Raw genomic sequence first — 25,046 nt, forward strand, 5'->3', positions numbered from 1 at the left:
GTTGAGAGACTGAATGTCGATTTGAAGAGCCTGGGAGTTGTTGCTGGTGTAACTTTTGTAGAGGCTGAAATAAATCTTCTGTGAAAATGTGGTGCTACAAATGTGTTATTAGTTAGTTAGCCAATCTTTGAGAATAAGGAAGACCTTTCTCTTTTCCAAGCTGTGCATTGACATGGTGTATGTTTGGGAGTAAGTAACTGCAGTCACGTCATGCTCTGGGTGTAACTTCACTGCAGAGTGCAGTGGGAAAGGGTGGTACCTATTTCTTGAAAACCCAACAAGTACAAGAACATTGGAGCTGAGAAAAAAACATGTTGGTTTATTTTCTTTTTTTTTTTTTAACTGAGACATTATATATTGAAGTGTGGAAACATAGTCATTGATTTGTCACTATATAGTTGATCTTGTACATCTGTGTTAGCCATTTAATGCATGTGCAAGCAATATAGGCAAGGTTCCCCTCTCACATTTACAGAAGGAGCAGGCAGTGGCATTCCCATGCATGGGCTCCATCAGTGCTTGCACAAGTGATTGTCCTCAAAACCACAGGAGCACCAGGGGCATGCATGCTTGCCTGACTGCTTTGGTGTCTTTAAAAATATCTCTTCAGAAGATTTAGTCTGACTTTCTACAAGGTAGTTCCCAAAGTGCATGTTCTGGTGCTCTTCTGCTTATTTTGAGGATTTTTTTCGCCCACCACTAGAAGGGTAAAATTATTCTGCAGGACAAATTACATACATGTTGTGAGATAAGAAATTAGTTCAAGGGTGCATAAACAACAGAATATTACTGAAGTGAATTTGGGTTTATAAAAAAATGAAGAGTTTGCCTTGCCCCTTTCTGATTATTTTGTTAGATAAAACCCAACTAATTGATTTATATTTCTGGTCACATTTTGTGCTGAGTGGACTCTATTCTTCTATCTGGCATGGCAACACAGGTCATATTTTTCTGTTGTAATTTTCGAATTGCTGCCCATTTTATGTTATGAGCTTTTCAAAACACATTGTAAGATAAGCCATTTATATTAAAACCAAAGCAAGAATCCCACATGCCTATACATACATATAAAATACACTGAAAAAAAAGAAAGTTATGAGCAAATGATAGTTGTCCCTGAAACAACAAGCAAACCAGCCAGCTGTGAAGGAAACTAACATGATGTACTAAAGCAGAAACACAATATAATGGGGAAATGCGGTTCTTTGTTCAGATCCGTTTCCTATTAACACTTATAATGTTATGCTTGTGCATGCCATCCCCTGAGGACCACTTGGTCAGCCTTAAATGAATAACAGTGGAATATGTAAAAACTGCTAGATGCATAAAACTTCTGTGCACCCCTAGTCTGTTGTGTGTATGTGTTCCTTTTAAAGGAAATCTGAGCTATTTATTGCATGGAAGTTTGAGTTAAAATGCTGTTGTGTTGCCAGGGGCCAACCACTAGCAGTGATTTTAAAGGGTGAGAGCAGAGTGATATTAGGGCAATTTGAGCATGATACTTAAGGTCTCTCTGGCTATTAGTGAAGGAGAAAATATTTTAGTATTGAAGGGGGGGAAATGGACTTTGTAAAGCCATTCTGCTGGGCTGATAGCAGTGAGAGAGGCTTCTGTGAGGGGCTGCAAATTTGATGTCCTTTTGAAGTCATCAGTTTCTTTGTAGGGTACTGAAGCAGATGCTAGTCAGGTGCATGAAGGCAGTTCATGGGGAAGGCTGCTGTGAAGCACTTTTTCCTACTGATTTGAAGCTGAAGTGGAAGATTTAAAATAACAGTCCATATGTCTGCTTTTACATCCTTTGCCTAATTTGGAGATAGTTTTTGAGGCCAAAGGAGCAAACATTTCTCAACTACCTAAACACATTTGTTGGAGGGAGTGTGGGCATGTATACACAAAAAGGTGATGTGGATAAATGTAGGAAGACCTGGTTTATTGACTGCATTAGTTGCAGAACTTCACCCTGGTATAAAGAGATCATGATTTCAGGTATTTAAGCATCTAGCATCATTAGAAATTTAACACTGTATACAGTTCTACTGAAAATAATTCTGAAAGAAGCTGAATGCAACAACCTGAACTATCACTGAGACAGGAGCTGACATTTACATTCTGAAAAATAAGCGAGTTTGTTGACTGATACATGAATTGCTGCACTGAGAGCTTTTCCTCTCCTGAGAGGATGTGGACTACCTCCTAAGCCTGTTTGGTGTTTAAGGACTGTCCCACTCAGGGCATCACCAATGCAGCTTGATCCAGAGCTGTGGTCCTCCCTGAAAGGCTCTCTGATTAGCACAAGAGGATATTAAAAGGAGAGTATTTTTCTGTGTTAGATGTCTGGCTTACTTAAAAGAATAATTGCTGGCCTTCCTTCTAAGGAAAAGGAGGAATTTATGATATATTTAAATAATAAAATAACATTTTGCTGTTTAGTCCTATCCTAATGAGGGAAGGAGCTGGGGGAGAAATCTAGGTGTTAAAAATAAAACAAGCCCTTTTAAGAGTAACACAATTGGGATCTCAGAGTCTACAAGGGCACAAGACATGCATTTGGTATCTCAGCTTCTTAACTACCTTATTTATATCCCTCCCAAAAGCACAGCTTCAATATGGCTGTAATTAAGCAGAACTACTCCCTAAAACTCTCTTACCACAAGACATTCTCTCAGTGTCTCTCTGTGCAATATTTCTGAACACTCATCATGTCCATTTCTCCACCCTGAGGTCTGACGAGTTGAGACTGATGAAGTCTGAACACAGACTTCGAGAGATTTCTAATGGGATAATCAGAGGTGGCTGTTGAGTTTCAGAGCATGCCATTTTCAGACTTCAGTGTTTTAAATCCTAAAGGGCACCTTAGGATTCCTTAAAGATTAGTGAATAGGGCCTGCCTCCCAAATCTGTGCTAATGCTCTTGTTATTGGTTTGGGGTTTTTTGGGGAGTTTTTTTTTCTTTTTAGTTGTTTGGGGGTTTTTTTGTGTTTTGTTTTTTTTTTTGTTTGTTTGTTTGTTTGTTTGTTTTGGATTTTTTTGGTGGTTTTTTGTTTGTTTATTGTTTGGTTGGTTGGTTTTGGGTTTTTTTGACAAAATTGACAGCATAGTGGAGAACCTGCCAGGTAAAGGAGATAAATGCAATGGAAGAGCAAACAGTGGGAGAAGAGAGGACTTGTGTGATAACATATTCTCCCTAGATGTCATAGACCATGTGCAAATAATGAGCACGCCGAAAGAAAGACAGAACCTGGTTAAGTATTGTGTCAGGAGAGCTTGTGATCTCAGGCTATTAAATACTACAGTGCTCTTTCAGAGCATTATAATTCAATAGGAAGGTGACAGTGTGGTATCCATGAGCTGCTGCCTAGCATCGAGCTGGAAGGGAAGGGGGAAAAAAATCAGAGCAGGCTTTGGGATGAAAGAAGGTTACCTCATTTCCATAAGGAAGATCACTCAAATACCTGCTTTGACCTCTTATGTTAGAGCATGAATTTCAATGAAGGGATAAATGGTGACATCTCACCCGTTAGCCAGTTTTTGAGGATTGAGTTGTGTTATATTAAATCATGCTTGGAAATCTCTGGTTAATACATTTAGAGAAACAGCTCTCAGGAACATCTACCTCCCTTCCTTCCTCCTTAAAACAGTAATGAATCCAAATTGCTAATAAAATATGAGAGCTCAAAGATGTTGTACACAGACCATGTTTCTGGGCTGAGTATTTTTTTAATGTCAGTTTTCCCACAGCAGTTAAAATGTTACAGTCATTAAGGTATCAAAACTGTCTAGCCAAGAAGAGAGACTTTCCTTTCTTTAGACTTTTGAATTGTTTGAATATTTTTGTTTCGAAGGGCTCCATTCTTTGTTTCAATCGGTGGAGAAAGTAAAGCTTGTAATCTGTATAAACTGTAAATCTCAGTTAAGAGCCATTCACTGAAAAATAAACTATGCCTCCTCTTGTGAGGCTATTTTTCTAACAAAACGGATTATGTGCCGCAAACTAACAAAGGGAATTAGCACATACATGTTGTCCTATCTGCATTATCTGTTTTCCTAAATCGTAGGAAAAACTTATTTTAAGGTTTAATAAAAAATTAATTTGCTGAAATTCAGTGGGGTTTTTTCTGCTTTAACATGAGTTGTCAAGCAAAACCAGAGGGGCTGTTTTGTAGTTCTGAACTAGAAAAGGACTTGAAGGATCAGGAATATTTTGAAGTGTATATATTTATTGAAGGACATTAGATCCTTTTCTCATGAGGATGGGGAGCAATCAAAGAATCAAGGATGTCTTCCCCTCTGCAGCCCCAGGCCACTGCACTCTGAATCCTGACCCAAGAGCATGTTTTTTCTCAGGGCCACATGGCCATACTGCTCAGGCCGTGTTAAACCTTTCTTCTTATTATATTTATATGCTGCCTCTTCGTCTCCTTCCTATGACCTCACATGGCCTTCCCTACAAAGTAACTTGGGAAAAACTTTTTCCCCCAGATCATCCAAGTTACTAAGTAACTTTTTACTTTCTTGTCTTTGTTCAAAAGAGAACAAAAACCATCAACAGAGAAAGAAATGGTAGTTTCAAGATACTTTAAGCTGGACTTTAGCAGCTTTTTGTATCTTCAGGGGGAGATCCAAACTGCCCTGAACTCAGCATCTTAACATGTACCCAAGTGATGAGGAAACCTCCAGGAAAAGTTGGTGTGTTTCTTGAGATCATACTTAAGTTTCAAGGAATGTCTTCCCTCTTCTCATTTCTCCTACCTTCCCCCTTTTCTTCTTTAAATAAGAAATGATCTGACACTTCCCCAAGCATTAGTAGATTCTTCATTGTTTATTGACTTAGATGTGAAACTCAGCTCTTCTCTGTGACTTTTTGAGGAAAGAAAATGAGAAACTCAGGTTATGTCTATGTAAAAAAATGCAAAAAAACCCAAAAGAGCAAGATCACATTTTGCTAAAAAATCTTAAGAATGGGCAATTTTTGGTGTCATCCCCCTGAAATCATGATGTGTTTTAGGCTTTTCTTTTTGGTAGGGTGGAATTATTATTTTAAAGTTAATATAAATAGGAAGAAATCTGTAATGCCAAAGCTATAAATCTTTTGCTTTCATAAAAATTATGGAATCATTGAGCTATATGGCTGGAGGGGACTTCAAGTGTTCATCCAATGCTCTGCCCAAAGTAGGATTAAGTAACATCTACATCATTTCTGACAGAAATATCTCTGATGTGTTTTTGACAACCTCCAGAAATGCAGAGCACGCATCCTATTGCTGTGTTTAACTGTACTCACTTTGAGACAAGGTTTTCTTTCAGGCTAACCCAAACCCTCCCTGATGCAAAAGTCAAAGTTTCTTTTATTCTTGGTTCTACTTAATATAGATACAGAGAAAGATATTGTTTCTTTTTTGTATCATTAGCAGCCTCTTGTATATTTGAAAATTCATTATGTCCATCCTCTGTCTTGTCTTCTGTAGACTAACCAGCTTGCTCACTCTGTCCTTAGTCCTCTTCTAGACTTTCTCTAGCTGTTCAAAGGCTTCTCCTTTGCCTGACCCCCCTTTAGCTAGGAACAATCCCTAAAAGTGGATGTGGTACTTCAGATGTGACATACTGAAGCAAAGGAAAGGATTCTTACTCCTATGTTTAAAAATGTGGGTAGGAAATAAAAAATTCACTTGCTATTCGTGAGGACCAAGAAGCCCAGCAACACTTACAGATGGTTCTCATTTGAAACAATGTTTGCAACTGAAAAAGCTAGAAATAAATTCTTTCAGCTTCTCCAAACTAAAGGAACTCTGCAGAGAGGATTTCTCAGCAGCAACGATGCCTTTGTTTTTAATTGCAGAATCCATAGCATCACTAATAAATCATGACAGTGTGACAAATGACCAGTCTCAGCTGAGGGATCCAGCCTGAAATCCCATTTGGTTAATTGTGTTGCACCTACCAAGGTTTCCGTTGGAGTAGTTGGTTCAGAGCTGACTCCAGGGGAAGTGTGCCACCTACTGAATCACCAGCTCTGCTTCCTGAAGCACCCTGGGATTTCCTTGGAGGGCTCCCAAATGCATTTGGCCAGGACCAACCCTGTTTAGCTTATGAGAGCAAAGCAGATCACAGCCTGAGGCTGTTATGGCTGCTAGCCATATTACTCATTGGGGATATTTAGTCATGTATCTCTATGAAGGGAGACCATATTGCATTATATGTCTCGAGTTAGTTCTGCATATATTGTTTGTAAATTGCTTTGTGATCCTTTTTGAGTGGAAAGAGCTGCATATGTATAAAATATTAAGACTTAATGGAGTGTATATAACATGTATGTATACTTTCAGGTAATTTTTATAATAGCCATTCATGTATAGCTGTATCATTGAAAATGTAATAAAACAGACTGGGAAGGCAGCCTTTCTCAAGAGGCTTAACTGTTTCAGTTCTTAACTGTTCTGTTTTCACTGTTGAAAGTCTGGATTTGATACTTAAATACCGGTACATCTTCAGCAAGATGGTTGTTTAAATCTAATAGAAGTGAGTACTAGGATAAACACTGTGCTGCTAACATTAATTGGAATACAATTCCACTTGACTGCAGTAAGTCCTTATTGATATTTTATTACTAATAAATTCACAAATGGTAGGTGGCTTTGCATTAACACAAGACACCCCCCCTCTTCCAGTAGGTAGCTTACAGCAGCACTGTACAAGGCTGCCAATATTAGGAGGAGTTATAATCTGGAGAGAGTGGATGCTGCTATATTGTATGAGGTATTTACTCCCTCTCTCTGACTTTTCAAGGGAATAAGAGCTAGGCAAAATAGTCATTGGTAGATGAGTATCCTCACTATAGGCTCGACTATTACAGTTGGTCTGGTTTTAAAAGTACAGATAAACCCCAAACAATGACAAACTAGCATGCTTTGTACCTCTGTACAGATTACTAAACCTGGCCTTCATACTTTTTTTTCTTTTAAAGATACTAGGACATGTACTAATACTAGTATATGTCTTGTTTTCTATGAATGGTCTCTGATCCTGGCATTAGTACCCCTAATGACTTCCCTGTCTGAAGTCTTTGCCTCACTGTACCCCTGCTTTGACTGTATATAGCAGGAATTGAAAATAAAAAAGCATTAAAGAACTGCTGGCACCTTGTGGTAAATGTTTGAAAAACATTTTTAGCAACAGTTTAGACTGTAAAACGTATGAATTTTCTCAGTCATTAAAACTATTCTGATGAAAAAAGGATCCATATTATTTTATTCCATTTACATCCATTCTGTGACACTTCAGTCCATTTTCTGCGTGCTGCCTACAATGTTACCATAATGAAAATAAGGGGTTTTTTTAAAGCAGTTTGTAAAGGTACAGTGGGCCTAACTGTTTCCAAATGAGATAATTTGGTTTGCAAGACTACTGAGTGAGAGGTAAGACTACTGAGCCAGAGTAGATTTGTGTGCAGGAACGAAAGCTTAGCTCAATGGAAATACGTTTAGGCAGAGAAGTTAACTCAGATGTTTCCTTGTGCTGTTTTTGCTGCCTATTAGCTCAATGCAGATAGGCAATAATAAAGGACATGAGCTGGGTGGGATTTGAAAAAAGCAGAGGGGTGGCTTGGTGAACTGAGTTGGGAGGTTTTGCTCAGGAAAAAGAAGAATGAGACTTCAAGGGGCCTTACTGCAAGGGAAGTGATGTGGTGGAAGGGAGTAGAAGGACTAGGGAGGTCACAAATGTAGCCTAGAGTAGGCTAAGTGAGAACAGGAAGAATAAAATTGATATTGTAGACCAGGAGAGCCAACAGATTAGATCAAATATGTGTGTGAAGAAGACAAAACAGAAAGTTCTTATATAAAACATTTCTCGTGAAGGAGCTGAGCTGTGTTCCACACAGTATATCAGTCTGTCTCTCATCTATACTTGTTTCTAAATTCACTAGCACTCTGCATTTTACAGACCATTTTCTTTCTATAAATTTTTTATAGAAACCAGGTTAGCTGAAATGAAAAATAGAGTTGTTTTTTTTAGGTATATGATTTAAAGCTTAGTGAAAAAAGTTGGGGAAAACTAACTGGCCTAAACAAAACAAAACTTTTAAGGGCCTTACTAAATAAAATCTAATTTTTATCAATGCCCTCTAAAGAATTTTTTTTAGTGCACTGTTTTCTTGGCGAAGTTCAACTTAGTTCCCAGGGTTTCTGACTGTACAACTTTTTACACTTTTTGCTGTCCTTATAAATGACAGACAAAATAGTTTAAGGAAATATTTTTAAAAATATTCATTATCTGGCAAAGACCAGGCCTGCAGTATTTCAGCCTAAAAAGGGAAAGTTTTGGAAGTTTTTAAAAGTATCTGAAAAAGGGAGCTAGAACGAAAATGATGATACAACTGTCAACATAAATTTTCATGTCATTCATCCTGCAATATTCTTTTAAGTCAGCTTTATCTTTTTACATAGTCATATTTATTATACATGCATAATACTTTCTGTATGATAATATCTGTTATCTAGGTGTGCATTTGTGATATATATGTGTATTATGAGCACAGCAGTGAGGCAGGTGAAATCCCACCAGTCACAACCTAGAATTAATTCTGGTTTTATTTTTTGTTTGCCTGATTGACTCCCAATTGACTAAATCCCGGAAGCTGCTTTTGGGTACCTGCAGCTTCAGTCTCTTTTAACAGCAGTTGCAAGTATTTAACACCATTTTGATTGAACACTGTGGAAATGCTGACCAACTAAGGAATGAGATGAAACTGAAAAGAGATTTTATGACTTGACTGCCAAAATCTTATGAGCTGTCCTGGGTACGAGTTAGGTGGTGATTGTGAGGGCTGCCCATCTTTACGTCTCTTTAGGCTGAAGGCACAAAATAGCCAACATGGACAATCAAAGTGAAATAAAAACACAGGAATGTGAAAACATATTAACTGACCAATAAAAATAATAACATTCATGATAATCAAGCAAACAGACTGTAGCTTGTGCTCTGAACCTTGCCAAATTTGGGTCTGTTGGCAAGTCACCAAGAATAGCACATCCAACAGACAAGGGCCCCTCATCTGAGAAAGCCTTGCTGCAGTCTCCAGAGAGCTTTGCCCTACGAACTTAACGGCAAGAGCATCCCAGCTAGTCTGAACAAATGGCATGAGATTGCTGTGAAGGGAGATTCAGCTAAACTTGCTTTCTGTGTGAATTGAGTTTAAGTGAAGGGACTCGGTTGTTATTTAGTAAAAACAGTTTCCTAGGTTACCTTGGAGTAATTTTTACTGTGTTGGTATGATGTAATCAGCTGGTTTAACATTTAAAGCTAGTAAAATACGCGCATATAATTTTTTTTTTAAAGATGTGCCTAATCACTTTCATTTTGCACTCACTTAACTCAATATTAATTGTTTGCATTGGCGGAAGATTTATAAACAGGCTTGAGAGTGTAATGGTCTAGATTTCTACATCTGATGGCCTAAAAGTTAGAGGGAGTGAAGACTTTTGTCAGGCTCCTAGATCTTTCCTCCCACACATGCTGGCCACCAGATAAATCATGTGTATGAGTTTATAGTGGAGTCAGTACTGGATGTTAAGCAACACCCAGAAGTGAAGTTCTTGAAATAATTTCCTGTGAAAGCAACAGTAGACAGATTTGTAATCACAGATCACGGCATTAATCAAGTAAACAAACCATCCATTTTTTTTCCTGTGACATTCTTGAAATCCCTTTTAGGAACATTGAAAATTGTACATAATAATACTGCCTAATAACAAGCGTAACTGCAGCAAAATGGCACGCAGTGACACAGGGGGCTTCTTAGGTCTGTGGAGCACAGATGTAAAATTCCTCTCACAAAGCTGCTGAGAGTCAGAAGACATCTGAAATGTTGCTCAAGTATTCTAGTAGTATTAATACTACTTATCTCCATTGTAGTTAAAACACTTGTGCTCTTTAAAACTTTCCAAAAAGTTGCTTATTCCACTCTGTCAGCCAAGAGAAATTTCAGGCAGGGCTGAGAGTGAATCAGTAAATAAGGGTAAACTTTGTCATGCACTGTTATTCACTGACAAATTCCCACTCAGTAAAAGCTGCTGACAGCTGCAGACTGCTCGACAACTACAGCTAATGTGGAGGAGTCTGTCCTAGGGAATAGGCCAGCTATGTTTCATTCAACATGCTTAAAAATGAAGTTTGCTGGAGGAGAGAGAACTGGGTGGTGTTGAAAGGGAAAGTGCCAAATTGGAGGAGGCTGCTTGTGGGGCTACACAATGTTCAGTATAGTCCTGATTTTGATTACTGTTTTCATTAATGATGGCAATGCACGTATAACAAGTACTGCTGGTGATGCAGGGTTTGGAGACACTGGCAGTTCAGAGAAGGACCTGGATATCATGCAAAAGAAAATAAAAAAGAAAAACCAACCAAAAACCCTCGGTGAGCTTTGAGTACCGAAGTAATGGCAATGGAATGAAATTCAGTATTAAAAAATGCAAGGCTGTGCCTGGAGGGACTAATAAAAATTTCTAGAAGCAGAAGAAGCTAGGAGCTCATCATCTGGAAATGGCTATGTAGGAGGAGGGCTCATGGATTGAGGTAAGTAGTCATGGAGTGGCAGCAAGCTTCTGTGGTGATCTGCTAATTTCCTAGGAATCAGTACTTAATAACAATAACTTAAATAACACTGCATCAGGAAGATGGCTTTCCAGAGGCATTGGGAGGTATTAGACTGGCATGTTGGATTGATCTGGAGCTAACTTTTAATACTGATGAAAACATGCTGGGGAAGATGGGGTGAGGTTGGTTACCAAGGGTCTTGAAACAAAGTAATTTCAGGAGGAAAACTTCGCTGATTAAGGGATACACAGAGGGAGTTGGTATGTTCAACACAAAGCTTGGGAAAAAGGTCCTTGCAGCAGGAGTCTGGACAGATATGAAAGAGGTACAATTACATTGGTAAAAGCCAGAGAAAACGATGTTGCAACTATTGACGTGCAGGGTGGTGAGACATATGTTCCGGTTATGAAGCAATTAAAAGAATATATAAGCCCTGAAGTGTTTTCAAGCTAAATTCAGATTGGCATCTCCATGCAGAATAATTAACACACAAAAGCTTGAACATAAGGGGCAAAGACAGTAGAAAATTTCTAAATCCTAAGAAATTAAATTCATGCTACTTGGAAGGAGGAAAGGATGGGAAAGTTTGGGGCAGATGGGAAGAACAGTAAAAGCTCAGGGTTTGGAAGGTTAAAAACGCATGGAAAAGATCCCAGCTAAGAGGGAAACTGATCAAAGTATCAAAACTATTAAGTTATAATCACAGAAGTGTCCACTTGTGTTACGTCTTGGGCTGTAAATGAATTATGCAGGTTCTCAGATGAGTTAGTCATCATTGTTTTAATTGGTTTACCCTGTTTCCATAATAAATATTTTTTTTTCAATTTAAACAACTTAAAAGTCTAGTTTGTTTGTTGTTTGTTTTTATTTAAACTGAGTTGTGGGTTATTTTTCAACAGGGTGGACTTTTTCCAATACAGATTTTACAAAAGTGCCTCATTGACATGGGCTGCAATCACTAAGGAAAAGCACAACCATTTGAGTTTGTACAGCAGCAGGAACAAGATAGTGTTAGAGGGTGTCCAAACAGAAGACTGTGTAAATCTAGTAAAAACAGTTTATGTGGAATGTGTACTTACTCTCTGTGTATTTCAGTATACATGTATGTTTCGTAGAGATATTTTTATTATTCTGGAGTTTGTTTGCGGGTTTTTGTGCAAGAATGGAAATGCTGTATGTTTTGATTCATAGAAACTGGCATTGAAAGTAAAGCATCATCCTGCACCACAGAATGTGAAAGTGAAGTTAGAAATTATTTCTCTTTCATTTATCATTACAATAAAACTAGTGGTTTGATTCTGATGCTAATGTCAATAAAATACAGATGCTTTCCTTTCAGAGTCCTGAAAGGATTTGTCTGAGTGTCTGTGAGAGATCTGTTTGGTTTTAGTATGTTTAGAGTTAATAAATAGTCATACTTTTCCTGAAGAAAAGCATTGGAAGACTAAACAGTATGTAAGTCCTAAAAACATAAGTGAGTACAGATGGACCTCACTTGATTTCAGAAAAGATCTATCAGATAATGAATCTGTGACTGGAGAAGTCACTATAAAGGAAACTGAAAGGGGATTTCCTGTTTAACTCATATTACAAAAGAAAAAAAAAGAAAAATACAATAGTTATTACCTTTTAACATGTTTAAAATATTCACTCATGTAATAGCTTTATGTTACCAATAACAGAGTTTTAATTCTTATGGCTGACTTGTTATATTGGAAACTTTATACTACACTATGTTTCAGTTGGAGTCACTGCAAATAGGGAATTGCAGGCTGGCCCTTAGTTGTGGCTGCATCTCAGTCTCTGTGTTGCAGACTTCTTTGGTGTTTGAAAAACATTAAAAAATTCTAATTTGTACTGAGAGAGACTGGGGTTTAGGTGTCAAGATGCTGGATGTAAATTAAATTCAGATTTTTGGATAAAGCCAAGTTAAAAATGGTGCCACTCGGATCATGAATTCTCATCATCCTGATAGTGACTGAATGGTGTAAACCCTGTGTCTGAGGATAAGCTAGGATCAATAGAATTACTTGGCTCCTTGTATTACATGGAACTCCAAAATTTAAGTCAGTTTTTCCAGCAAGAGTCCAGAAAACATTTCCTAATGACCAGTTATAGCTGTTCATTTTCATAGAGGAAATATTGTACTATCAGCTGGTTTACTAACAAAAGAGGGTGTATCTTTAAAAACAAGCTATCTTGTGTATGTGTTTATCAGATAGCACTGTAAATCTGTCCTGCTGTCATGATGGTGATCTGAGTCCCAGCACTCTTATTTCCCAGTTGGAACTGAGTTCCAGATATTTGCTTATTTAAAAAAAAAGTTTCATTAGAATATTAATTATTGTTATCATGCTGAAAAATAAAGAGCTAACAAAAATGCATGGATGTGACAGTTTAGAGGAAGGATAAAATTTGGTTTAGAGCTAAAATTTATTTTAGAGCCATACTCAGTGCTTACCATACTGTACTTCACAGCATTTATTTAATTACAGCATATAAGATGTGTATTTTAATCCAGATTTTGCAATTTTAGCTCACTTTTCTGTCTGTTAGAAGCACAATGGGGAAAGAGCATCAAAACCAGATCCTTTTTGCTGTTATAAGATTTGAGATCAGCTACACATAATAAAGTTTTCACTGTGTCCAAGATAAAGCCTGTAGGGTTTTGCACTAAAGATTAGGATATCTGAGATCTGGGGTCAAAATACTTAGGGTAGACGGATGGCAAAGCTTCTTCAAGCAATTCTAAAAATAGCAGTGTCTTCACATTTTAACCAGCACATTCTAATTATACATTAGAGTAATTAGAATCCCAGTGGGGGAAGGGAACCTCCTGTTCATTATGCATGAAAGTTAAAGATTATGTGATGGTTTTTACCTATTTGCAGCTGTTTACTTCTGTCCTTAGTCAACATCTCCCCTTTGCACTTCTGTGCTGTTTACTGGCTGGTTGTGATCTCCCATGTCAGGGATGACTGCACCACGTGACTTTTTACAGCTGGTCTGCAAGATGCTTTGGAATCTTTCGGGGTTAAAGGTTATACCAAATTATAAAACATTATTTATTATTCTGCATAAATTGATACATTATTTGTCTTAGGTATTCGTGGTTTCCATCTGTAATAAAATAGGTGGCTAGTCTGACTGGATGATTCAGTGACATATAACTGGATACAAAGCTCTTCACTTCCAGGTCATCCACTCACCACTGGCCCACGGTTATCTGGTGAGTATATAGTAAGTAGGCAATTCTATTTCCTAGTAGTTGAGTGTCCTCAGCACAAAAAACCACGATCCAAGTGGCTTTAACATGCTTAGAACTGTTATTGGGGCAGTGTTTCTTATCCTGAGATCATTCTTGAAGATTTGGGTTAAGATTTATTGCCAATATGTTTGGGGGAAATCTACTGGCCATCATGCCCATTTCTGTGCCCAGAAATGTTGGACTCAAATTTCGGCAGTTCTTCTTCCTTAAATATTTTCAGTAGGGTGTTTCTAATGTAGCAGCATGTTTGAGCATGTACATGAGAGCAGGAGATCTTTGTTCCAGGATTCATTTAGACTTCATCCAATCCAGTGTCTTATGTTCAAGAAATCTGGGGCAGTTCTCATAAAGGATATTTCCAGATACTTTATTTCATTACAGTTTGGAGAGCTCATAGGAAAACCAGCTATACCTCTGATACAACTCAATGCTGAGCACTTTGATCTGAGTCTCCTTTAACAAAGAATGTCTTTTTCCGAAGTACCGAAGTGAGCTGGGAACATATGCCCCATTATCTTATGAGCGACTTGAAGAATCCACTCTTAACCCTGCCTTCCTTTAGGTCAGCTGAAATTTTGGACCTTTACATTCTTACGTACTTGCTAGTGACACCTAGCCTTCTCAGACAGTCTCCCTGTGCACGCACTTGTGCAGACAGTCCCTCTGTCCACTACAAAAACACAGGACACCCAAGTTGAACTGAATGCTGAATACCACCACATAGATTTGCAGTGGTCTGTAACTGAAAAGGTTCACTGGAAGCAATTTGCAAAGAAATCCTTAGGAAACCACCTGGATGGTTATTTTAAATTAAAAAAGGAAGAGATGCCACTTTAAAAAAATAATTTTTAATACTAGGTTTAAGGTTCCATACATGTGATAGTCATTAAAGCTTATTTAATCCTGAAATTATCTGGCCTCTTTAATTCCACAGGGACTGTATGGCTCTTGGGTTAGAAATGAAAAATAATGTCAGAATGAAAATGAGACTTTCCTGAGTGCAGGACCATTATTGCAGAATAGTTTCTTAATCAAGCCTCTTTAAGAGCCAAGTAGTGGAGAAAAAAATAATCAGGCTGTACTGCTTGCATCCACAGGTCTTTGCTGATGCTTTGGCCACTGATTGAAATAGGCAAGAGTCAGTCCCAAAGGCTGTATACGACAAACTCATCTAAAATGCTTGTAGGACCGGTGATTTGTCCATCCACAATGTAGTACACCCAGTTCCGTGTTACAATACGCATTTGAGATAATTCCAGCACACTGACGTTTGGGCTCTCAAAATTCAGAGCTTTCTGATCGTTGAGACTGGAAACTTTCAGCAGACGCTGTGATTTTTGTCGAGTTTCTGTTACACCAAACATCTGTGGTGTGCCCCACCACCCTTTCCCTAAGGATGAAACATTCTGCAGGGAGGGTGTTGCAAGAATTCCTGAACTAGACAGCTAAGCTGGAGTCATAACTGTGCTGGCCAGGGCCCTAGTTTGAAGAAGGCTCCCATTAGAATTAAAACATCCCATAACTCTCATCACAACAGCCCTATTCTTGAGCGTGGCCGAACACAGAAATTTAAGGCTGGGGTTGGAGTGGGGGGAGAATGAAAAGACAGACAAGTAAACAGATAAAGAGGGAGCTCTTGCATGCAAGTGGAATTTCCTCTGAGCACAGGACATTCTTTATCATTAACTGGTCTGTCACAGGAAGGAAAATGGGAAAACTGTGTTTCCTGTTAGGGGGAAGAAAAAAATCAATCAATAGGCCTTGGAAATACCTGCCTGGAAAAAACTTTTTGTTTTCCCACCAGCAAGCAGAAATAAGTTTTTAACTCCTTTGGTTCATGAGCTCTGTTTTAAAGCAGTTTCCTTCTTGAAATAGGACTTCAGTGTAAACATGTAATTTGGAAATGATCAGCAGTTCAGACTGCTTCGACCTTTCTTGTTCATTTCAGAAAATGCTCTTACTCCTGGAAATATCTTCTGTAAGATGAACACTTTTGAAAGCAGTTTAATTCTTCTGAGTTTGTGTCTGTAAAGATAATAATAATAAAAAGGATCGTTTACCATACACACGTAGTCTCTCCTGTGCTATTTTGGTTAAGACACTTGCAGATGGGCAATGGATCTATTATTGCTTCTGGTGAACAAAATTTTCTTTTGGAAAGACCACAGTTGCCAGGCAAGTGGTTGAAGCCTCAGGAGGACAAGGAACTACACTGCAGCTCCTGCATCATCTCTTTGTTTGCATTTTGCTCTGAATACCTGCAGTGGTGGAGGACGGTTTTTCAGAAGAATGAGAAAACTGCAGGAATGGCTGCAGGAATGGATGTATTTACATAAACGGCCCCACTGTAACTTGGGTTCCTCAGGGCAATCCTTTTTCCTTTTGGTGGCAGCTTCCTTCCTTCCAAAGTTGGGCCTGAGAATTTAAAGTTATGCCTCACTTGTAGCCACATTCCCCTGTTCTGAGCCTGGGATCTGTCCTGGGCCCATGACAACATTTATAGCAATGTCAATGGCATAACTGGATGAGCAGAAGCTATGTAATCCAGCAGTGTAAATGTAAGAAGACAAAATAAAAAGAAGGAAGGAGGGAGGATGACTTCTTAGACATGCACAGAAAAAGGGCTGGAAGTCTCATTTTTTTAAATGGAGAGGGAGAAGTGGGCTGAGCTTAAAATGAAACTATCAGCAAGGCTGGAATTAAAAGAGGACTTTAGGAATGATCTAGCTTTTATTTTATTACATGACAGAAGACAAAAAATCAATAGCTGGTAATTCAGACATAAATGAGTTATACAGGCCATTGACACAATGGACCAAACTTTATAACAACCACATCTGATGCTGTCAAGCCACAGGCTTCAGTGGCGCCAGTAATAATTATGGCTGATCACCTCTAATTCAGAGCTGCCTTGCTTGATAAAGGTGTCACTCTGAGTGGCTGCAGCATCAATATCAATTGAGGATGTCATCCAGCAGGTCAGGCTGCCACAGAGAACTGTGGGTTTTTTTAATTGAATAGGATAAACTCTTGGTTTACTCCTCCTTTTATTCTGTCTGTAAAAATAAATATAACTTAAATAAAAAATCACTTGAATTCATGACTACTTGAATACAAGACTAAACCATGACAGAAGCTAATGGTGTCGATCCATAGAAATAAAGATAATTTATAACCATAAGAGTATGCTCAGAGGAGACTTTGATACTTTACAATAGTCTCTGTTGCATTGCTGCTGTGATCAATTAATGAACCCACCCCCAAAAACCCCAGTGTGGTAAAATGGTGCTAGGCAATAGAAATTGCTTTTCCATAAACTCACATCATCATAAAGAAGAAAACATATTGACTTTGCTGTTGTCCTACTGTCTTCTGAATTTTGGTGGCATAAGTGCATCCACTGAGTGTTGGAAAACTCAGTTTCACTCTGAGACATGGGGTGAAGTGTCTTTGTGAAATAGTTCTTGATCTATAAAGAAAGGATTAATTTTTAAACACCTGTCTGGTGTTATAGGTGCCAAAAATACTTACATCTGCAGTTTGATGTTGAAACTATTAGTCTTGGAATTGCTCAGGGATGCTATGTGTACTTAGACATTTTTGTTTATTATTATTACTACTACTACTACTACTACGGCTTTGATTTCTTTTGTGGACCAGCTGCTTGGTACTGTGTTGACTACAATTAATTGTGAGTGATGAATAGGAAAAAAAGCCCTCTGTGGGGGAAGACACGAGAGGTATTTCAGCCATGGTCACTAGGACTTAACATCAGGAGGACTCAGAAGCACAATACGATGCAGCAGAGCGCTTTGCACCACAACAGCTTTTGCTTGCACACGTGAAAGGCTATAGTAAGTTCTATTTAGAAACATTCTCTATCCTTAAAAAAAAAATCACTAATATCAGACTTGGGAGATAAACACCAGAAAGGCAATAGCAGCAGCACAGCGGTGAGTTAGTTATAATCTTGTAGTGCAGTACGGTTTGGGGCTTTTCTGGTACTTTTTAAGTCACGGAGAAAGAAGGTGCTTTGCACCTGTATGTTGTCATACAGAAGAATACAGAGCAAGAAACAGCCCTGTCGTTTTCCTTCAAAAACATGGGGCTCAATTCCAGCCATGCACTGCTGAGGCAGAGAAATCCCAATCTACGGCACAACCTGCAAAGCAGAGCACTTCCTTCTCCCCAGACCCACACACACATGCGCTGCGTCCGCTTCGCGGCTTCTCCGTTGCCCTCCGCATCTCCTGCTCCATCTCCTCCTTTTCCAATGGCCGGACCTTCCTGAAGCACATACCATGCGGGTGTTCGGGAGCGACGCAGTATCATCTGATGCTTCCCAGTCAATCATGTCATCCCCGTTCCCGGTCCCTGGGTTTTCCTGCGCTCCGACAGGCAGCTGCGCAGGCCCTTCAGAGGCAGCACTGTTTCTTTCTCTGTTTACCCGTTTCCAATGGCAATTGCACCACCGAGTCTCAGTACGTCTGGAACTTGGCCTGGGGCTGTTTTGGTTACATTGAAGTTTTTGCTTCAGCGCTGCCAGATTTAAATGGTGACTTCACCAGCACTGAGCTAAAAAGGAGAAAAGGGGAGGAGGGAGGTAGTGCAGCGAGCGGGAGCGAGGGAGAGGGCCAGGGCATTACATCATCGCTTGGACGGGAATCAAATGGGAAGGATATGACTCACTCGGGCTAGTTAAGCTTTGGCTCAAGTTCTACATACACTCATTCCAGGGCTCTCATGTTCTGCACCTCAGCAGGGAATTCAGGCTCAGTGATGTCCATGAGGTTTGTTTTTAATTTTCTTTTCCTTTTCTGATTTCTATATAGTTCCCCCCCCTCCTTGCCTTCCTCCTTCTCTCCTCCTCCCCTCCCAAGTCCCCCTTTCCCACTCTTTTCCACTTCTACAGAGTTTGTTTTCTGGTGCGTGTTACCTCAGCTCTTAGGAGCAGAAGCTGTTTTTGTTGACCAAACCAAACCCAAACAAGGAGTACAGCAAACTTGAGAGAAGTTTGGTAGTTTGTTGTGGTTTGGTTCCCTACCGCCTCCCCCCATCACTGTGTCGCTCCTAATCGGAGGAGACAGGGAGAGAGTTAAAATGCAGGAACCAATCGCTTGGACGGTGATGTAATGCTGGAACTGCAGGGTTGTTAAGTAATGTGAGAGGAAGGGGGTCAGGGTTGCAAAGCATTTACCTGCTGTCAAGGGGCTTTAAGTTTATTATCAATTGCAGTGACTGTAACTGGCTTCAGACTGCACTCTCTAATTATTCACAGACTCCCCTTTTTTTATCTTTTATTATTAAAAGTAAAACTATATTACGGTATTTAAAAAAAAGTGATATTATCACAGCTGCAAATTATTTTCCACCAGGGTTTTTTGATATTTTTTAAATGGCTTGAAACTGGATGTTTCTTTCACAAAAAGCCTGGAGAGAGCAGAAAGAAAAGAGAAAGGCAAAAAGGGGTGGTTCTTCGAGTGTGGCTGGCGAATTTAAAACTGTATGAAGAAAGCAGTTCAGCCTCTGCCTAGCAGAGTGAGTAAAAGCTCCTACTGTTGGAAATCTGCTGTAGAAAATAAAGCATTTAAGGGAGGCACTTAGCAGAGCTCATCCTAATGAGCTTCAGCTTCTTTAGCTTACCCTGTGCTTGTGGCTGGTTTGGTGAGTGGCTGTCCTGCCGTTGCTGAGACCGCGGAGGTCCTGACTTTGCACAGCAGATCCCTTCCTGTCATGGTTCTGCTCTCTAGAACGACCTGGGAATTGGGGGACCTGCCTGCATGGGTTTCCTTTGCAGGACAGAGCACTGTCTGTAAGTCTGTCTATCTCACTACAGACCTTTCCATCTTTCTTCCACATAATTAACAGTCTCTAGGTCTGGCAGGATGGGAGAAAAGGTACCTCTTTCCTGAGTTCGCTGTGAGTACGTTACCCTTGGGATGGGCCACAGAGTTTAACACTGACTAAGCCCCTGCTTGGGCATCGCTTGTGTTTAGATGTGGGATGAATGAGAGATATCAGGTGTGTGTTGGTGTCCTGAGGATACCCATTCTGCTTGGAGGAGCTCTGCATCAGGTTTCTGTGTCAAGAGCTGCCTGCTCTTAAGATATGGCTCTTGGAAGTACCCCTTTGAAAGGGAATTTCTGTCTCAGACAGAAGCACTGTATTAGTGTCCAGCGGATCAGCAGCAGACCACAGATTTGCTTGGCTAACTAAAGATAGCCCTAAACATGCTCCTAAGGGTTTGGTGATTTTTTTTTTTAATAACCTGTACTGGGGACTGACTGAGCAAAATAATAAATAGCATTGTTCTGTGGAGGTGGCAAAACCTCTCCATCTCTTTCTGAACAAGACAAGAGCTCCAGCCAGCTCCTGCCTTCCCTTCGCTCCAGTAGCCCCCTGCAAAGCCGTCTTATTTTGAGCTGTTATGTCCCTCCACTTTATTCATAGCTTTTCCCTAAGTGCCCTGATTTCCAAGCTCCTCAGTCAACTGCTAAAGCACAAATAATTGCTCACGTGCCAAACTTTTATCATATGAGAGCCTAACGTAAGGCCGCACCCGACTCTGGCCCACGTTGCAGTACAGATACACCATATGGATTGGATTGCGCAGTGCTCTGTTGAGGATGTGTGGGTTGTGGAGGGAGCTGGGCTGCTGCAGGAGTTCCCGTAGGATTTCTGACTCATACTTTCTCCTAGAAATGTTGGGAAGTGCAGCTCCATGGACCATCAGAATAAAGCATAGTAGATTCTTCTCTGCTTTCCTGCCCACTTCAGGTGCTGGGGTGGACTTGTCTTTGCTCTTTCCCTTCCTGCCTTCTCTGGCTGGAGACTGTGCAGGAAAAGTCCATCAGTGCTGTCATAGGATAGTGTCTAGCCACACTGGCAAGGTTCTGGGCAGAGAATAACAGACTGTCACACTGCATCTTTGCCTATGCAGAAATGCATCCTTGCTATTTCTTTTATAAAAGCACTTGTAAAAGATGCTTTTTGGTACGGCCTGAAAGTCTTTGGGTATTGAATCACATTCCATGGGGGATCAGAGTATCACTTGTCTGGTACTTGCTTTTAACATTTCACCTGCCTGGAAGGGCAGCAAGGGAGAATCTCATGGTGCTCTAGTCAGTGTGGACTGACTGATGACCCTGCCTTGTACTCACAGCTTTCACAGATTATGCACCCTGTTGATTCATGCTCAGTGAAGTTAGGTAGAGGGTGTAAAGATGTAAATCCTTCTTGCCTTTCCGAAGTGCACTGCAACTCTAAGTTACAATTTACTGCTGCTACTTCATGGATTTCAACACAGCACCACAGGAAACACAGAAAAAAGGCTTCTTTTAAAAAGTTGCAGTTGTGAATTCCATATGCATACACAAAGGTGTGTGTGTGTGTGTATGTATGTATGTATGTATGTATGTTGGTTGTTGAAGCAATGAAACATATAATTCAGGAAGTATAACTGTCCAGATGAGAACCAAACAGCTCTGGTTATGCTTGACAGGTGCTTTTGAAATGTACATTAATCTTGGACAACAAAAAAAAGAAAGTAGCTGCCCATTTTGGATTCTTCTGCTGCTAGCTGCTCAGCTTACATGAGTGTCAGTGTGCAGGTTTGCCAGTAGACTTGAAGTTTCATGGTAGAGGTCAGCAGCTCTGACAGTCAAGTTCTACATGCTTAAAGCTGGGTCTTCTGGCAAGAGGATTTTCTTATTGAAGGATGATATCTTTAGGGAACTAATTTTTAAACAGCAGCCAAGAGAAATGTTAACAGCACTATGAAAATGAGCATCAGAAGATATATTCAGAAGCACATGTAACCTGTCAAACAAACCAGAGGCCAAACACAGCAGAGCTGGGGAGTGATGTTTGCACTGGAGTACCGACTGTGCATGATCAGCCTGTGAAGAAAGGCAGTCTGCTCCGAGTAGAGCCTGGCTGGACGAGTCCCAGTAAATTTTCCCCACGAAGATCCTAAGTTACATTTCCGCCTGCATCACTGAATGTGTGCATTGGCACAATATCCGCTCTATAAGCTGTGTGATTTTAAGCCATAATTTGGTGTTCCTTAGCTGGTCTCTGCATGCACCAAAGAACTGGCTCTGTACTTGCGGTATGAAGCAAGAGGTAAAAATCAGACAGCTTGTTTTTACTTCACTGAATGTGATCCCTCTGCCTCTGTATTCCTCAGTTTTCTTAGCTCTACAGTCAGACTATTTCCCTTAAACAGTTTTGGAAAACTTGGTTGATATTTGTGAAGCCCAGTGAAGTTTTCAGGCTGGTGTCATGAGTGCTGGGGTCAGAGCAGGTCAGGTGTTGGACAGAAGTGGTGGCAGGGCTGGCCTCACATCATGTTTTGGACACATGGGGCAGGAAGACCAAGTTGTTTGCTACACTTGGATGAGGGTGCTGGGGCAAAAGCAGGCCTCCTGCGCCCTTCTCCATCTCTCTCTACTCTCACCTTCCACCCTCTTTTGTTCATCCTGCACATGCCTGGGCCATGTTCAGCCCAAACTGTTGAGATCAGCTTTGCTGAAAATTACACTTCAGATCAAAATATGAGTTAGGTTACTCCAGTGTGAAGTGAATGCTGGGTCTTTCTCTGCAGCTACAGATAAACCAGATAGGAAGGTAATTACATCTCATTCCTATCTGACTCTCTTATTTGCCATAATCTCTTTTAATCCCTTTGATAATCATCATAATAATGTTAATCTTAATGAACTCATTTGGTATTAATGCGGATATGATTTGTAAGTTCAGAGCAGGCTTGCCATTCTTGTTTAGTGTTCATTAATATCCACTTAACTGTGTTTATGCTCTCTTTCTCCTGCAAATGGACTTCCGTATCTTTGTCTTCCACCTAGATGATGTCGCAATTCCGATAGTGGAACTCTCTTTCCACACTCAGGTTTGTATTTCCTTTCTCTTCTTCTTCCTACTTACAAGATATCAGAGCAATGAGCAGTTGGAAACACTGCGTCCATCTGCTAGTGGCTTTCTGTACCCCATCACTTAGTCATTTCTTCCACTTTCGACATCAAAATTGAAGGAACCCTTATCCTCTTTTCTCATTCATGTGGCATTCCTTCTTAGGTTGCTTCAGAGATATTACCTTACTGTAGCCCTCTTTTTATTCTCTCAGAGGGTGAACAAGTAAGAGACACAACCCCTAATCTTGGCAACGAGACAAGTTATTCGTTATTTACTACCATACTCTTCCCGAGCACGCTGTTTATGGGTGGGGTACCTTGCCCAAACATTTTCCAATGTGACCAGCCAATTTTCATGAGTGAGGACTACTTTTGGATGTTAAGGATGACCCAAAGCTTGTTGCAGTGAATGGGAGTGCTGCCTTGATGGGCTCTGGATAAAATCCATGGAACTATCCTCTTTTCAATCCTTTGAGCACCCATGTATTTTTCAACATCTCTAGCTTTGGAATGTGCCCTCTTGAAAAACTACTTGTTCAGCCACAGTGATCCCAGAGACTGATGAACCTTGGATCTCTATTAATGTGTGATTTCCTCCCTATGTGGGTGCTTGTGTTTGTTTTTAAACGTGGCATGGAATTTCTGTGTTGTAGTGCTTGCCATCCTCCCTCTCCACTTCCTCCAAACACATTTTTAAAGCCTTGATTGTCAAATAGCATGAATTATTTTTCAGTTCTCGTGACACACATTTTGCTTTTTAGGTCTTTTGAATCCTGACAGAGCCAGGAAAGTATCATTTACTTAACAGAACACTGTTTATTCCATCCTCACTTCCATTCTTTATTTTATGTCCTGATGTTTCCTTGTAGCATCAGCTTCCAGTGTTAAAATGAATAACTCTATTGAAAACATATAAGTTTTAATTTACTGAAAGATTTCTGCACATTATAATAAAACTAGCTATTGTCTTGGTAAAAACTGCTAGCTGGGAGTGAGAATTATAGTCTCTCAGATCAGCACAAGCTGTATTTCTGTGGTACTCTTTTTTTTAACATAATATCTTTCATTCAAGAGCACTGCAGGATATTTTGCAAATTGCAACCATTAGTCAAACATATTAAAGCTCTTTATTAGTATGAATACAAGAGGCATTCATGTAAATAACTAGATGGAGAGTTTTACTGCAGATATCTACAACTCTTGTGCTGCTCCATGACCGTAAAAAATACGAACAATGTGCTTCAGTTGGGCACTATTTTCTGCAGATCAATAAATCTGTGCCCATTAGCAGCAACAAAACAATAATTGTAATAATAAAAGTTCATTACATTTTTTAGAATGTTTTACCCCACTGGAAAAGCCCATCAGCACAAATAATCTTATGTCAGATTTAACATAAGCTAGTTTTTCCCAAACAGAGTCTTACAAACTAGAAAGAAAAAATGTACTGGACCAAATTCTCCCTTGACCTCAGTTTAAGGCCATGCAGTATCATGAAAAGTCAAAAAAGTTCCAGTACTGTGTTCTTTGTTATCATTTGGTTTCCAGGTCAAAATGAACTTTTCTTTCACTGCAGCTAAGGCTGTGAGCTGTATTTCTCTTGTACCATCAGAGGACTGCAGGATTTCTCATTGCCCTGAATACTTTTTAGTTTTCTGGTATACTTAGTATAAGTGAGTTTCTTTTGCAAATTCACGTAGGAATAAGATTGGCTGAAAAATTAAGGTTCAGTTTACAGATTGCCTGAACCACCAGATTCCTTGCTATTGGAATCCAGTGTTGACAAGTATCTTCTGTGGCCATTCGTATGAAAGAAGGATGTGTTGCACAAAGTGCAGATTATTACAGAAATCTCTGTATGTGTGGATCTGTATCTGCATATGGGGGGTGTGTGTCTGTTACCATATTTGAGACTGCAAGGCAAAATTAACTTCTGTTATTCCTAAGCAATCATATTAGAAAGAATTTATCACATGAATAAGATTCCAGGTTGATGACTTAAGGCGGTGATATCAGTATATAAATTTGAATGACGATTTCTTTCTTTTTGAAATTAACACTCTATTAGCACCCCTCAGCTCTATCTCACATTTCAAGTTTTTCCTTCAGAATGAGAAAAGTGAATTTGGGGCAAAAATTCAAATAACAGTTAAAGGGGGACATTGCTGTGCATCACTAAGTATTTAGTTTGGCTTTTTACTTGCTGATCTTGTGCAGTATGGAACTTTTTCCATTCAGAGCAAAACCCGATGCAGCTA

The 25,046-nt window shown here is 39.7% G+C and overlaps 1 protein-coding gene and 1 long non-coding RNA gene across 11 annotated transcripts in view; one reads left to right on the top strand and one right to left on the bottom strand.

Annotated features, from left to right (window-relative positions):
• CREB5 (cAMP responsive element binding protein 5) overlaps nucleotides 1–25,046 on the top strand; it is a 256,578-nt gene that overhangs the window by 135,181 nt on the left and 96,351 nt on the right. Inside the window, exon 1 of one of the 9 annotated variants that reach the window (XM_027675310.1) lies at nucleotides 18,603–18,648. The exons of the other annotated variants lie outside the window; for them this stretch is intronic. Within the exon in view, the coding sequence (XP_027531111.1) occupies nucleotides 18,638–18,648 (11 nt within the window). The 5' untranslated portion in view covers nucleotides 18,603–18,637. Of the gene's footprint in view, nucleotides 1–18,602; nucleotides 18,649–25,046 lie in introns of those variants that run through there. 9 annotated transcript variants of the gene reach the window in all.
• Nucleotides 20,384–22,689, bottom strand: LOC113963849. 2 transcript variants are annotated; one of them, XR_003532983.1, is made up of 3 exons: nucleotides 22,665–22,689; nucleotides 21,451–21,592; nucleotides 20,384–20,778 (listed from the first exon to the last, which is right to left on the bottom strand). It is a non-coding gene; the product is annotated as an uncharacterized LOC113963849 (long non-coding RNA). The 2 variants fall into 2 exon arrangements; XR_003532982.1 differs by lacking the exon at nucleotides 22,665–22,689 and adding an exon at nucleotides 22,317–22,444.

Source organism: Neopelma chrysocephalum, unplaced genomic scaffold, assembly GCF_003984885.1.
Source record: "Neopelma chrysocephalum unplaced genomic scaffold, ASM398488v2 Primary Assembly neopelma1_26, whole genome shotgun sequence".
Classification (NCBI taxonomy): Eukaryota; Metazoa; Chordata; class Aves; order Passeriformes; family Pipridae; genus Neopelma; species Neopelma chrysocephalum.